General features: G+C 42.4%; 2 protein-coding genes across 2 annotated transcripts in view; both read right to left on the bottom strand.

Moving 5' to 3' along the window:
- The window catches only part of LOC120415326 (zinc finger protein Xfin-like), a 31489-nt gene extending 24820 nt beyond the window's left edge, over positions 1-6669 (bottom strand). The window contains exons 1-6 of the mRNA XM_039576811.2: positions 6401-6669; positions 4742-5772; positions 4477-4678; positions 2936-3439; positions 1251-1853; positions 8-232 (exon numbers count right to left, since the gene is read on the bottom strand). Coding sequence (XP_039432745.2) covers positions 8-232; positions 1251-1853; positions 2936-3439; positions 4477-4678; positions 4742-5772; positions 6401-6553 — 2718 coding nt within the window. The 5' untranslated portion in view covers positions 6554-6669. The remainder of the gene's footprint in view (positions 1-7; positions 233-1250; positions 1854-2935; positions 3440-4476; positions 4679-4741; positions 5773-6400) is intronic.
- A 5521-nt stretch (positions 6670-12190) lies between these two features.
- LOC120415327 (zinc finger protein 260-like) lies at positions 12191-14917 on the bottom strand. The gene is made up of 2 exons (XM_039576813.2): positions 14640-14917; positions 12191-13996 (listed from the first exon to the last, which is right to left on the bottom strand). Exons 1-2 carry the CDS (start codon positions 14790-14792, stop codon positions 12959-12961), a joined length of 1191 nt encoding a protein of 396 aa, XP_039432747.1. The 5' UTR covers positions 14793-14917; the 3' UTR covers positions 12191-12958.
- Between the last annotated feature and the right edge of the window lie 12 nt (positions 14918-14929).

The following is a 14929-nucleotide window of genomic DNA, read 5'->3' as shown; positions in this document are numbered from 1 at the left end:
TCCTCACCTTCTGCTCCAGCAGCCGGAAGCCCTCCTTGACGAAGTTCCGCACGTAGAAAACGTTCCGTCCCTGAACAATCGAGTAGACGTTTACGAGCCGTTCCGTGGCCAAGCAAAGCCGACACAACCGCTCAAAGTGGTCCATGTAGTGGCGGATCCGCAGCCGGTCCTGCTTGCATTCTCCGTTGTTGTCCTCCAGCGTCTCTAGGTCCAGGCAGCCGGAGTTTTCCATTTTCGGACGAGTTAAGCGTTAGGCTCCGACGAAGTGGCCAGATAAAAGTGCACGCAACTGTGTTTTGTAAACAAGAATGCACTTGATGCGCGAGTGCAGAACTGTCAAATTTGCATCTTGAGACGTTTTAGATCACATTCGGTTGCACGTTGAATTAGGAGGAGTTAGAATTTCGTTTGGTTGGCCAACTCTTCCGCTCAACAGAAAATGCGTATGTTTTAGTCACTTTTGAGTTTTATACAAAATAAGTTGTTAAAATAGTAAAAATCAGCAAATTGGGTACTAAAGCCCTATGTCAATTTTTATGTACAACGGTAAAAAACACGATTAAAAACCATTTCTGATCACTTTTTTTTCATTTTAATGCAACATTTTTTTTTTTTGACTAGACAAATTTTTTTCGATGGATCAACTATGGTCCCCTTGGAAAGAGCTGTCAAGTAGGAGCTTTTCTGTCAAGAAGGACCGCGAGGTTAATTTTTCAAAATTGATTTAAAATTCCATTTTAAACTCTTTGTGGTCGTACAAAGGGTCATTGTACTCAGAAAAATAAGCTTTATCGATGTAAACAATAATATCAGCAATCTAAGCTTCATTTTAGGACCCAAATGGACGGTGTTAGGAGCGAGTGCTTATCCTGCCAAACATGAGATTCCTTCTAGTTTCTTTCTCTTCATTATATTTTTTAGATATTGTTTTAATTCATGTATTTTTCGGATAATTTTAATTTTCGAAAACAGTAACGTGTGTTTCTTTGTCTTTTTTGATTCAAACATCGCATGTTTCTTTAACAATAACATAACAAACTAACGGAAGGATTTATTCATGGAAACTTTGAGGCGTTCTCTTCGTAACCATTCATTCATGGTTACTGTCGTTGAGTTATAAAAATCCGAAAGATTTGACTCAGAGCATTTTTGCATTAAATGGATATGTTAAAAAGTATTTTAAATCTAAACTTATCTGAACTAATTGTGTAGCGTAAGTAAACAGAATTCGTCGTCCGGGATTATCCTCAAACAGCCGAAGGTGGTTTTTGCTCAGTTTCGTGAGTGCGCATGTGCTGCTTGAGGTTGGCAAGACGCAAGAAATTTTTCTTGCATATTTTACAGTCGAACTGGTCCTGGTTCTGGCCTTCGGGTCGATTTTCGCGATTTTGCGCTGACAGCTTCTTTGCAACGATCACGTGTAGGGGGGTTCCACTTTTCTTGGCATAGTTTAGATTGATCATTTTTTCACGTCTTGGAGGCGGTGGAAGTTTAGGACTTGAAGGTAGTGGTGGAAGTTGAAGACTTGGAGGCGGTGGAAGTTCAGGACTTGAATGTAGTAGTGAAAGTTTAAGACTTGGAGGCCGTGGAAGTTCAGGACTAAAAGGCAGTGGTGGAAGTTCAAGATTTGGGACTGGTGGGATCGGTGCCAACGACGACTCCGACGAAGCCTTGGTCGAGCCAGTTGACGACTGCTCCATCTCGTGGTCACTTTCGGCATCATCAGGTTCGGAGAAAACCTCCAAAAGCATATCGTTTGCCTGCTGGACGTTTTGTCGAAATTTGTGAATCGTTCGCAAAATGCCCTTGCACTCGCGACACACCTTTTTCGGGTACGGATCCGTCAGCTCGATCTGAAAAGAGTTTTTCAAGAATAAACCATATTTTTGAAGAACTATTCTGTCACTGGCACAATTTTAACGAGTGGAAATTTCGTATTGTATTTCAGAACGAATAAACTTTAACAAATCAAGTCTGTAGAAGACTTGGCACTAAAAAAAAAATCAAATTATTCGCTCTACAGCATTGCCTTGGCGTTCTCGATTGCGAGATTCCTACTCGAAACTAGGTGTTCGAAGGCTTGATTGTTGAGGCAATTGCAAACCTCTTTTTACACCTAAGCTTACATCCACCCCGGGATTCGAACTGACGACCTTTGGATTGTTAGTCCAACTGCCTACCAGCGACTCGCCGAGACAGGACCCAGGGAGACGACTCCTACACCTGGACTGAGCTAACGACCTAACCTTTTTTGGTTAGTCCGGGGCCAACATTTACTTCCCCGTCCGACGGAAGGCGTGATCAGACAAATCTCGTCTCGAAAAATGCCACCGGGACCGTCTGGGATCGAACCCAGGCCGACTGGGTGAAAGGCAATCACGCTTACCCCTACACCACGGTTCCCGGCTAAATAGTATCATTCTTTAAGTGTGCTAGTAGGGTAAGGATAGGGTTACTTAGATACTTAGAGGTGGTTAAGTGTCGATATGCCTTCCGACCAGTAATGCTATGACGAGAATGTCATCCTGTGATCACGTTTTTTTTTTATGAGGTTGTCGACAGTCGACAGACAGTCAGTGAGTTGAGTTTGAGATGTTGCTGTAGGCAGTGATTGAAATGATACGCAACTATTTTTTTGATCTTTCTGAAATTCAATGTAGATATTTTTTATTGTTTATTTATGTTGTACATCACCTTAGTCAGAATTGTATTTAACTTTTTAGAGTTTCTTAGGAATAAGAAAGTGGCAAAAGAGTTCATGTTAATTGCCCATACTTATTTCTACCTGTCACACGTAAATCAGCCTTCAAAAAAAGAAGCCAACCCTAATTAGGGTCACAAAGCAAAAGTTGGTAAAGATAACTTTAAAGAATGAAATGATAAATTTAACTTCTGAACAGGATCAAGCAAGCGCCTACGATCCCCGAAGTCTTACACGAATATCGTGCGCTTCATACTTGTGCATCAACAGGCCTGATCCATGCATGAACTGCTGGCCGCATATGTCGCACGTGTACCGACTTGGATGTTCCTTGCTCAGGTGGGTTGACAGAGCTTTCGGTGAGAACCCTTTGAAATCGCACAAATGGCAGGAATAGGTTTTTCTCACTGGTTGAACGGCACGCGCCAACTTGTACGGTTTGTCCTGACTTGTGCGCCTTGTAGCTCTTGGAGAAGGCGACTTTTGGGACACATTTTTGCGTTCATTTTTCACGACAACAGCAGCGCTCGGAGATGGAATCTGGGGCCGTGGAAGAACCAAGGGCGGTGAGCGTGCTGGAGCAGGCAGCGCCAGCTGCATATCCTGGACGGCCCCCGGGCATGCTTCCATCACCAAATCGTTCGCTTCCTGGGCTTGCTGGCGAAACTTGTGCAGCGCGCGCAGGAAATCCTTGCAGACTTGGCAAATTTTCCTCGGATATGGGCCGGACGGGTCGATCTGGAACAAAATTGTTAGCAAATTAAGCATTCGGAAATGTTATTGTTTTCCAATCCTAGCACCCAGCAGAAATAGGGAAACATTTGCCAAATTTAAATCATATTCAATTAATTTCAACGAATCATCACAACGGCAAACTTTACGTGGTTGGACTGTCCGTTAGGTGAAATGTTATACACGGTCAAAAGAATTTAATTATTGTTACTTAAATTTTAACACTATTACCCAAAGTTGAGTATCTCTTGTTTTTTTTTTTCAGGCAGCCATTATAGGCAATCAAACGTCAAAATTACCCCCCACTAGAGGGCGCTGAAACTTGGGGTGATGTTTTCATTATAACCTACAGCGAGTAAATTGGTTTGAAATTTGAAATTGTGTTATTTCATCATAAAATCGACATTAAAAGCAAATTATACCATTTTCAGGTAAGAAATAAATAGCCTCATTGATATAAACAAAAATATGTTTGTGATGGCCGATTTAACCTGTTCATTATCTGATTCAAAATAAGGGAATGTTTTAATTAACCAAAACCTAACTAATCAATTGAGAATGTAGATTATCCAAGTGGACAAATATTTTTTTAAGTCACTTCTACCATAAAAGCAAAGATCTGCTTGAAAAATGATAATTGGATTGATTTTCAAAATTAGCAATCTAACCTCATTCTCGCGTTTTCAATCCGGATCTCAGAATTTTCAATGAAAAAGGCAACTTAGCAAAAACATCAAAAAGTCAGTCGATAGAACTTTTTATTTCTTACCTCCTGTTAACTTTATTTTATTCCAAAAAATCAATTTTGTTTTAAAAAATCTTAGAATAGTTTTCACTCCCCTTTGCACTTATCGCGCAAAACCGTAAACGTAACCTTGCACCAAAGTTCTCCTACTCGAATGTAGGTGGCGAATAGAGTTTTTAGCTTTGGTTTTGGGGGCCTATATGATTTGTTTGTTTTAAATAAAACTCAGTGGAAATGTCATCACAAAAGAATACTCATCTAAGTTCGCGATGAAAACAACTTTTAATTTTTATGACACCACAACTTCCACCGCATCGTCGGACTCTTCCCCGGCTTGCCGCTTCTTCTTCCTCGGAGCCTTAGCCGGTTTCTCGCGGAACGGATCGTGAATTTTCTGGTGCGTTTTCGCATGGGTCGAGGTCGAGAACCGCTTGTGACACACCTCGCACTCGTACGGCTTCTCGCCGGTATGCGATCGCTCATGCTTCACCAACAACCACCTGGATGTGAAAAGTTAATTTTAGTTAAATATAACCCTGAAAGTTAAGGACATGAACGCATACTTGTACAAGAACGACTTATGACAGAAACTGCACTCGAACTGCTTGTCCTGGGTGTGCGTCAGCTTGTGAACTCGTAACGTTCCCGGCAGAGCGAACGCCTTCCCACAGTTTTCGTAGTCGCAGACATACTTCCTCGTTTCGGCATGCGTAGCCATGTGACTTTTGAGATTTCCCGCGTCCAGAAACTTTTTATTGCACACCTCGCAGGTGAACTTCCTCAGCTTGAGATGTACCCCGTCGACGTGAATTTTCAGCTTTGTGGAGGTCCGGAAGGACTTCTCGCAATGCGGACACGAGTACGGTCGCTCTCCGGTGTGATACATCATGTGATACTTCAGGCAGGTCGAATATTTGTTACAAATCGTGCACAGCTGACCCTTTACGCTCCCGCGTTTGACCGTTGCCACCTGCAGCTGTTCAGACTGATCTTCACTTTTCGCTTCTTCCTCCTCATCGGAACCAGAATTCTCCTCTAGATAGACCTCAAAATTCTGAACATCCCCGCCACCGTCTTCCCGCTCTTCCTCCGCCTCGTCGGCTTGCATTTCGATCGTGTACACATCCTGCCCAGCGTTCGCTTCCATCTCTTCCACCTTACCATCGCGCTCCCCGTCGTCTGGTTCGCTTTCCTGCTCCAGGTATTCGTACTCTTCGCTCACCGTCACCGTACTCGGCGCTTCGCTCTTCACAATCGACACGTTGAGCGCGCTGCTCGAGTCGGCCTCCAGAACCATTTGCTCCGAGAGTTCAACCGGTTCATCGTGATCATCGATAGCGGGAATGTCTTCCTTTATGAGGGTGCTTGTAGCTTTGACGGAGATAAATTCTTCGGATAGTTTAGGTTGAAGCTCTGGAACTGAAACTGTCAATTTGCTAGGGGCTTCCTGTGCTACAGTTAGTTCAAAGCTAGAGAGAACTTCCAGTATCAGATCGTTCGCCTCTTGGCATTGGTTTCTGAATTTGTACAGCGAGCGCAACGAGTCTTTGCACGGTAGGCACATTTTACGGGGGAAGTTATCGTCCGGGTCGATCTGGAATGTAAATTGCACGCGTTGTATGGCTTTGGGTCTCGTTTGAGCTTGCAAATTATAATTCTACTCTATTTACTACGCTATACAAGCCATGCAAATTTGAGCCAGGGTTGCCAGATAAATCTGGGAATACTAGATGTTAGAAGTGTCAGCCAAAGTAAAGATCGACATCCGGCAAATTCTCGTAAATCTTTCACTACCATCCAGTTCAACTCCTGCAGTGCTACAACATCGAAGTTGCGGGGTTTTGGCTCGTCCACTAAAGCGATCTACAATTCCAAGTTTCGAACTTCCAATCGAAGTCCTTTCCGAACTTAGACCGAGAATCGGTACTCATAGCTTTTCAGGATCTTGCATGCTTCCGGAAGTCAGAACAGAATTTTCTCCACAGCCCTCAAAAGGGAAGACAAAATCGTTTTCATTGACATATTTTATAACAATCATTAAAATGGAATATCTGGCCACCTTTCAAAAAAATTTGAGACCTTTAGCTGCTTAGTTTGAAGTTTAGGAAAAATCACCCAATGAACATCACCCCTAAATTGATGCTCCCAAAAAAGTACTCATTCCCAACCTCCCCCAAATCAAGAGTATCTCCCCTTCCCACTTAACCGTGTAAACCACTCACCGTCAGCCCGAGCATTTCGACCGTTTCCCGGACCAGCGTGCTGAGCGATTCCTGCTGCGTTTTCGGGTTCCGGTCGAAGATGTTCACCAGGCTGGCACTCTTCAGGCAGAGCCGGCAAATCTTGTCGAAATCCTCGCGCTTCGGACGCTCCATTTTTCCGGCACTGAAAATTTGTTTGAAAACTTTTTCACCAGAGAGCAAAATTTTGCGCGACTTTCGCGGCCGAGCGACGAAACGAAAATGACTGACAGCGGCCACAGTTGACTGGGAGAACTGTCATTCTGGCGGGGAGAAAAAAAATTAGATCACATTCAAATTCAAAACAAACAATCACGCTTACCAGGGGAACTCAAAATTGAGTGGATCCAAGCAAAACGGCGCAAACCGTAGTCATACAAATTTGACATCGAGTACCCGAACTTAATTTCTAGATTAAATTTTCAAAACAACCTATCCCTCATGGGTTTCCTATGCAGATAGGACCTTTTGAAAATTTAATCTAGATTTCAACATGGTGGAGCCGATGTCAAATTTGACATGCGCTGAGTACCGGAAAAATCTTCCGGGAAAGCAGAAAAACGGTTCCGGGGAACGGATATCGGTTCGGAATGATACTTAAAAGGAAATTGTCTTTCTGGGTTTTTGGACGATTTTATTCAAATTTAAATCTAATTAAATTGAGGTGCGGACATCAAAACAAAATCAGCTGATTTTGTTATGAATCGCATTTTTCGGAAGTTTCTTCGCGATTTTTCAAATATTTTCAATTAAAATTAACTTAACCCACCGGAGGTCGCGTACGTGTACTTTGTACACAGTTTGTAAGGGCACTTGTAAGAAAGGCGAAAACACGCGACTTCCCGAAGGTTAAAATGAGTAATATCATAGAGATATCGCCAGACTTTGACTCCGTTTGTCGATGTTGCTTAAAATCCGAAGAATTAGTTGAAATTTATCGCAATGGCACCAATTCAAACCCGGTTCTATAAGAAGTGATTTTGACAAGCTACATTTCCGTGAAAGTGGATGATTTATTCCCGAACTATTTGTGCACAAACTGCCTGCGACAGGTTCTCTGGCTGGAACTGCTCGTCCATGGTTTTTCCTTCAAAACAAACGGAAAACTCCTTTCTCAAGCATTTGTTCTGATCGACGATGTCCTTCCAACGGCGGCAGGTTGACCGCACCCGCAGCATGGAGCGTGTGTTCAAGTGCCGGAAGATTGCGATCCACAGCTCTGGGGGCAGGTCAGTTCCGGAGCCGGCTCTGGGCTGCAGTTCGCCTCTGTGACACTCCGGACAGAGCCACAGAAGTCCGGCGGGCCGGGCGGATGTGAGCAGCAAACTGGCGATTGCTTGGTCCATGTTGACGGCGGGACCATCCTCAAAAAATAAGCCACGTACCGTACCCGCAGAGTTTCATCCGGCCGAGTACGATCTGTTTACGCTGACGGCGAAGAAATGGCACTGGCGGTCCCGGATAGGGGCGCTTTACTTCTCGGAAACGATTGACGAACTGTCACTTTTTACACGGCGCTCACGTACACTTTCAAAACAAACGTTTGGTAGTGTGTGTGAGCTCCGTGTAAAGAGGGTGTCAAACTAAAAACTGACCCCGTTCGTTTGACAACAATTGTTGTCAAACCATCGGGGTTTCAGTGTTTCGGTTTGAACTCCATCCCACATTAACTCAGTGCGGACGTTACGCATCGGCGGCCGTTACTGATCGTGTGGTCCGCCCTAGAACCGCCCTGGCGGACCGAGGGCGGGCCGTCTGGGCGGTTGAAATTTGACATTTGAAATTTTTCAATTTCGTCCGCCCTCCATCCGCCTTGGCGTGCCATGGGCGCATCGCCTGGGCGGTTCAAACTGATCGCTGAAATGTTTCAATATCGTTCGCCCCCAATCGCCGCGGCGAGCCAAAGGCTGATTGCCGTGGCGGTTTGCATCTGAAGGAATTTATTTCGAATTTGACATTTCAGTCAGTTTTCAACGAGCTTCGGTGGGTGTTGTTATTTAATCGGCGGCTGCTGATTTTCGTTGTTAAGTTTGTGTTGGGAGAAGTGTTGTGTTGTTTAGATTGTTTATTTATGTAAACAAACAGTTGAAAGTGCGTTTCAAATAGTGATTGAAGGTTGTTTTGCAAGAATCGTTATTGTTGGTGTAATTTATGTGACACCCCTTATAAATATTGTTGGCAGATGTGCAATCATTTGGAATACTTAGAATTTGATATGTTTCATTGTTGTTATGATTTGATTTGTTCTTTTTTGTATGTTTGTATGGAAATTTGGTGTACATTTTGGTAAAAAGTATATCTTTCCCAGGGAAACCTCTTGAAGGGTATCGAGGTGGCATTTACAAAGCGGATTTTGTGCCAATGTTTACTCAATTAATGTTAATGTTTTTTTGTGTGAATGTTAACACTCCAAAGGTTGCGGGTTCAGTGCCAGCAGTGGAGACAATTAGTGGTGCAGCAGCGATTTTTGTCTTTCTTTTGTTTGACGTTTTTTAGGTGTGCATGATGCAGGACGTGGGTAGGAAGTAATTTCAATTATTTTCAATTATCAGTTCAGCGGCAACAATATCATTTAAAATTGTGTTTAATTTTTTTTTTTACAGCTTCCTGGATCATTTATAAATTTACTGCTTATATGTATTTATCTATTCTTCATTTGATTTATTTGAATGTTTATATCATTCCTATTCCTTGTCCTTTTTTCTACCATTCCTCCATACCATATATGATCAAATTTCATGAACTAACGACAGTTACTGAAATAGCAATGGAACCATCTGAAGAATTTTTCTTTAAAATATAATTATCTTTCTTCCAGCTTCCGGGAATCTTCTTCAATTTTAATGCCTACATTTATCTATTCACTAGATGATTTATTTAAATGTTTATATCCTTCCTTATCCTATTCCTTTTCTTTCAGCAATGGAACCATCTGGAGCATTTGTCTTTTTAATTATAGTTGTTTGTTTTGCAGCTTCCCGGAATCATCTTTAAAATTACTGCTTATTTGTATTTATCTTTTCACTGTAAGATTTATTTTTATATTCATATCTACCATTCCCCCATACAATATATGATCAAATTGAATGACAAGAAAGAACATGGGGTGTAATCTACTAGGATACTTTCTTCGGATTAGCTGCGCTTGTGTTTGATTAGATTAGAGTATGAATTGTTAACATTCAATACGTTGCCTGTTTATATGTAAGTACCAATAATACATGAACATTTTAAATAATTTAGTTTTTAAGAATTAGTTAAAGAATTGTTTTTATTTGCAGGAAATGGAAAATCTTCGCAACAAGTTTGCTTATCAATATATTATTTTGTTTTTTTTTCATCATTTCACCTCAGTGAACTAACAACGCACGTAAGATTTATTAAGAACAAAATTATGTTGAAAATTATATTTTATTTAAATGCTTTTGTTTTATTTCTAAATTTCAGCACACATGAATCTACAAAGATCTGCATTTCTATATAAGGCACTTTGTGTTTTTTTTTCAGTTTTAGATGAACTTGAAAAAACACTATCAGAATCCTGAAGGAACCTGAACGGGTATTCTGCTTGGGCGGATGAAATATGTATGAAAGGCGAATCGAGGGCGGGCCAAGGCGGTTGGGGCATTTTGGGCGGATGAACTTTATATGGGGGGCGTATCAAGGGCGACCCGCTGGCGAACCAACCTACAGGGGCGGCTGAACCGTATATGAAAGGCGCATCAAGGGCGAGCCAAGGCGGTTGGGGCTTTTTGGGCGGATGAACTTTATATGGGGGGCGTATCAAGGGCAACCCGCTGGCGGACCATCTTACAGGGGCGGACGAACCGTATATGAAAGGCGGGTCGAGGGCGAGCCACGGCGGTTGGGGCTTTTTAGGCGGATGAACTTTCTATGGGAGGCGTATCGAGGGCGATCCGCTGGCGGACCATCCTATAGGGGCGGTTGAACCATACAAAAACGGCGTATGAAACATTTCAAGGCAAACCTGGGCGACCCCGGGGCGAGTCGCTGGCGGACCAACGTCACGATAAAAAAAACTGATCGTGCGCCAAATTGTTGCAAATTTTATCCGCCAGCGGGTCGCCCGTGGTCCGCCAAATCAAACGCTGGCGGATCGCCAGAGTGGTTTGGCGGCCCGCCAGCGAACCGCCGGCAGGCTGCCCAGTCAATGTGGGATGGCGGGCGCACATAAATTCAGAGTGTACATATGGGTATCCAACGCCTGTCATAGTTTTCCTTTCAGATTTTTTTTTTTAAATAAAGCTGAATAAATTACCACATTCGCAATTCGCAATTCGCATTTTTCAGTGTAAGAACGGGCCTTGACCGATCTTATGCACCAGGTTCCCGACGAACACGCACTGCCCTTACACCTACATCTCACCCTTGCTCTGAGTCAGTACGAGCAGCACGCTAGAACACGCTTTGAGTGTTCGTGCCAGGCATGCACACCTTCTTTTCCGGTTACGCATTTTAACTCGGCCGGGGGTGGTACATTACGTAGGGTTTGATGTAAGTTTAAGCGCCTAACCATTTATAGTGTGCCTATCAACTTTCATTAAAGCAAAACTGTTTTATTTTTAGTTTGAATTCAAAAACTATTTGTTATTTTACTGTGTATTGCTTTCTCCTGAAATCTTTCCTAGTGTTGAGTCGTGTTTATATGTTGCTATTTCTTTTGTCGCGGTGTTTTGTTACAATTTTTGGTCCTAAGCATGTTATAAAAGTTTACCAAAAATACAATAGTAATATTTGTGTTAATCCTTTAACCATTCCATAAATTGAGTAAGGACTCAAACCTTACTTGTTTGAACAAAAGGGTGAAGTTTCAAAACAATGAACAGTAAAATAGAATTTATTTTATAAAAATCAAGAATCAATTGTAAGAGAATGATGATCGTATTTTAATGAATAAAAATTAGAAGCTAGATGTATTAGATGTAAAATTAGACAATAGTTAATAAAAAGAGATACAAAACAAGCTAAGATTATAGTAATGATAATTTAAAGGACAGATAAAGAATTATTCAAATAAATAAATTCGCAATAAAATCAAAAAAGATTAGGCGAATGATAAATAGACTTGATATTACTAGTACATTAAGGAAAAGTAGATTTTTAAGGAAAAAAACAAAGTTTGTTACAGCAGTATCAATTGGTAAAAAAAGAGTGGAAAAGCTTTGAGAGATAAGAGAATCAAAAGTTAGTAAAATCAAAATCAAATGATTAATATAGAAGAATGAATGAAGAAGTGAGAATCAGTAGAGCAAAATAAAAATAGGAAATAGGTGGTAGCTGAGAACGAAAAGAAGAGAACCCCGTTGTGCGATGCTTCAGGTACATCCACAGCAGTTGACTCAACATACTGCGAATCGAAACAATACCGTCTACAATCACAAATTACTTCCCTTTCCCACATTGTTGCGCCCCTTTCTTTTAGCCGTCTCTACTCTGACCCTCGCTGGTCAAAGGTTTACGAGTCGTTTCCACAGGCCACCAGCTAGGTCATCATGAAAACCAAGCCAACGTGGAGGTAAGAAAATAGGACACTCGCAAGGAACCAGAGCTATACTGTTCTGATCAAGATAATTCGGATGATCTAACAGAACTACGGATGTAGTTAGTTGCGCTCCTTCCAGGATGTTCCTTACGTGGACGTCAACCGAAGAGCACGCAACAAGGTCAGTGCCATTGCATGCTCTTAGGTATCAATCCTTGGCCTGCAATAAATTACCACATTGTTTATAAATTACCACATTGTTTATAAATTACCACATTGTTTATAAATTGCTGAAATGATTATTCTTTGTTTTTATGGTACATATAAATTTCAAATTCAAAAAATCGCCAGGATTATGCTTTATTTTTTATTTCAGTCAGCAACATGTTAGATTTTTGATTTTGTCCACATTGTTTATTATTTCATATTCACAAAATGAGAATCAAAAATAATAATTTGATTCCTTATAATTTAAAATGTTAAAAAATAGCTTTTGAATTTGAATTATTTTTATACATCGTGTTTTGTTGTTTCAGTAATGTTAGTAAAATTTGCCTTTTAATTCTAAATTACTTAAAATTAAATGAAAATCAGGTAAACAATTACTTATCCCGTATTAAATTAAAAATTGTTAAACCTGCGTTTATTTGAAAAATATTCTGTTTTTTCACTTTTAGAGTGCGGGAGCGCGCTAGCGAGCTGCGAGAGAGAACAACGAGCGAGAAAACAGCGAGATGCGCGCGGCCGGCGAAAGAGAGAATGAAGATTGTTAAATCAGTTTTGTGGTTGATTTGTGTGGAAAAAGGCGTGCTGTTTGTTAATTGCAAAATATCTGTGTTTTTATTATAAAAGAAAGTCCCCGATCACGACAATGACGGCTCCGACTCCGACTCCAGGTCCCAAAAAAGACCCGACTCCACAGCCCTTGTCAACGGACTCTTCCTCTTCTTCTATGCCAATCCGCCCGACGAATCAACTAGACGCAGCTCGACCACAAGGTCGCCCGGCGTCTCTTCGTTACCTTCCAGCTTCGACCTCTACACGTCAACTGGCCTCTTCCTCTTCCTGCTCCCACTCGTCGACCTTTTCTTGTCCAAATTTTTCCTCCCGGTGCACTTCTTGGTGTGGCGCTGCTGGTAACATTTTTGCATAAATTTCTTACCACATTTTGAGCAAGCAAACTGTGGCCCGTCGTGCTCATTCTCATGTCGGTATTTAGACTTGCGATCAGTGAAGGTTTTGCTACACCTGCTGCACTTATATCTTTTTCCGGTGTGCGTGCTGATGTGTCGGTGTCTGTTGTGCCAAGTCGCAAACTGCATGGAGCAATATGGACAATTAAAGGTCTTTCTTTCCCGATCTGCATGGACTACCGATTTGTGGTTTGCAAGTAAAGTTCTGCCTTTAAAATACTTTCCGCATTTATCACAGACCGCTATCTTCTTCGCGGGTTTCCTGTTGACCATGCAGTCCCAAATGAGCACAACTGGAGTTTTTGCTTGAGCCGGTGGCTCTTCCGGATAGACCTCAGAATTCTGAACATCCCCGCCACCGTCTTCCCGCACTTCCTCCGCCTCGTCGGCTTGCATTTCGATCGTGTACACATCCTGCCCAGCGTTCGCTTCCATCTCTTCCACCTTACCATCGCGCTCCCCGTCGTCTGGTTCGCTTTCCTGCTCCAGGTATTCGTACTCTAGGCTCACCGTCACCGTACTCGACACTTCGCTCTTCGCAATCGACACGTTGAGCGCGCTGCTCGAGTCGGCTTCCAGAACCATTTGCTCCGTGAGTTCAAACGGTTCATCGTGATCATCGATAGCGGGAATGTCTTCATTTATCAGAGTGCTTGTCGCTTTGACGGAGATAAATTCTTCGGATAGTTTAGGTTGAACCTCTGGAACTGAAACTGTCAATATGCTAGGGGCTTCCTTTGCTACAGTTAGTTCAAAGCTAGAGAGAACTTCCAGTATCAGATCGTTCGCCTCTTGGCATTGGTTTCTGAATTTGTAAAGCGAGCGCAACGAATCTTTGCACGGTAGGCACATTTTACGCGGGAAGTTATCGTCCGGGTCGATCTGGAATGTAAATTGCACGCGTTGTATGGCTTTGGGTCTCGTTTGAGCTTGCAAATTATAATTCTACTCTATTTACTACGCTATACAAGCCATGCAAATTTGAACCAGGGTTGCCAGATAAATCTGGGAAGTGGGATTACTAGATGTTAGAAGTGTCAGCCAAAATAAAGACCGCTGCTCTGATACATGGTGAACCCCAAAACATCTCTAAATCTTTCATTACCATCCAGTTCAACTCCTGCAGTGCTACAACATCGAAGATGCGGGGTTTTGGCTCGTCCACTAAAGCGATCTACAATTCCAAGATTCGAACTTCCAATCGAAGTCCTTTCCGAACTTAGATCGAGAAACGGCACCTCATTGCTATTCAAGATCTTGCATGCTTCCAGAAATCAGAACGGAATGAAATTTTCTCCCCAGCCCTCAAAAAGCAAGACAAAATCGTTTTCATTGACATATTTTTTAACAATCATTAAAATAGAATATCTGGCCACCCTCCAAAAAAATATGAGACCTTTAGCTGCTGAGATTGAAGTTTTGGAAAAATCATCCCTAAATTGATGCCCCCAAAAAAGTACTCATTCCCAACCTCCCCCAAATCAAGAGTCTCTCCCCTTTCCACTTAACCGTGTACACCACTCACCGTCAGCCCGAGCATTTCGACCGTTTCCCGGACCAGCGTGCTGAGCGATTCCTGCTGCGTTTTCGGGTTCCGGTCGAAGATGTTCACCAGGCTGGCACTCTTCAGGCAGAGCCGGCAAATCTTGTCGAAATCCTCGCGCTTCGGACGCTCCATTTTTTCGGCACTGAAAATTTGTTTGAAAACTTTTTCACCAGAGAGCAAAATTTTGCGCGACTTTCGCGGCCGAGCGACGGAACGAAAATGACTGACAGTGGTCACAGTTGACTGGGAGAACTGTCATTCTGGCGGGG

Source organism: Culex pipiens, chromosome 2, assembly GCF_016801865.2.
Source record: "Culex pipiens pallens isolate TS chromosome 2, TS_CPP_V2, whole genome shotgun sequence".
NCBI lineage: Eukaryota > Metazoa > Arthropoda > Insecta > Diptera > Culicidae > Culex > Culex pipiens.
The sequence above is the reverse complement of the archived record's forward strand: the minus strand, read 5'-3'. Positions and strand labels throughout refer to the sequence as shown.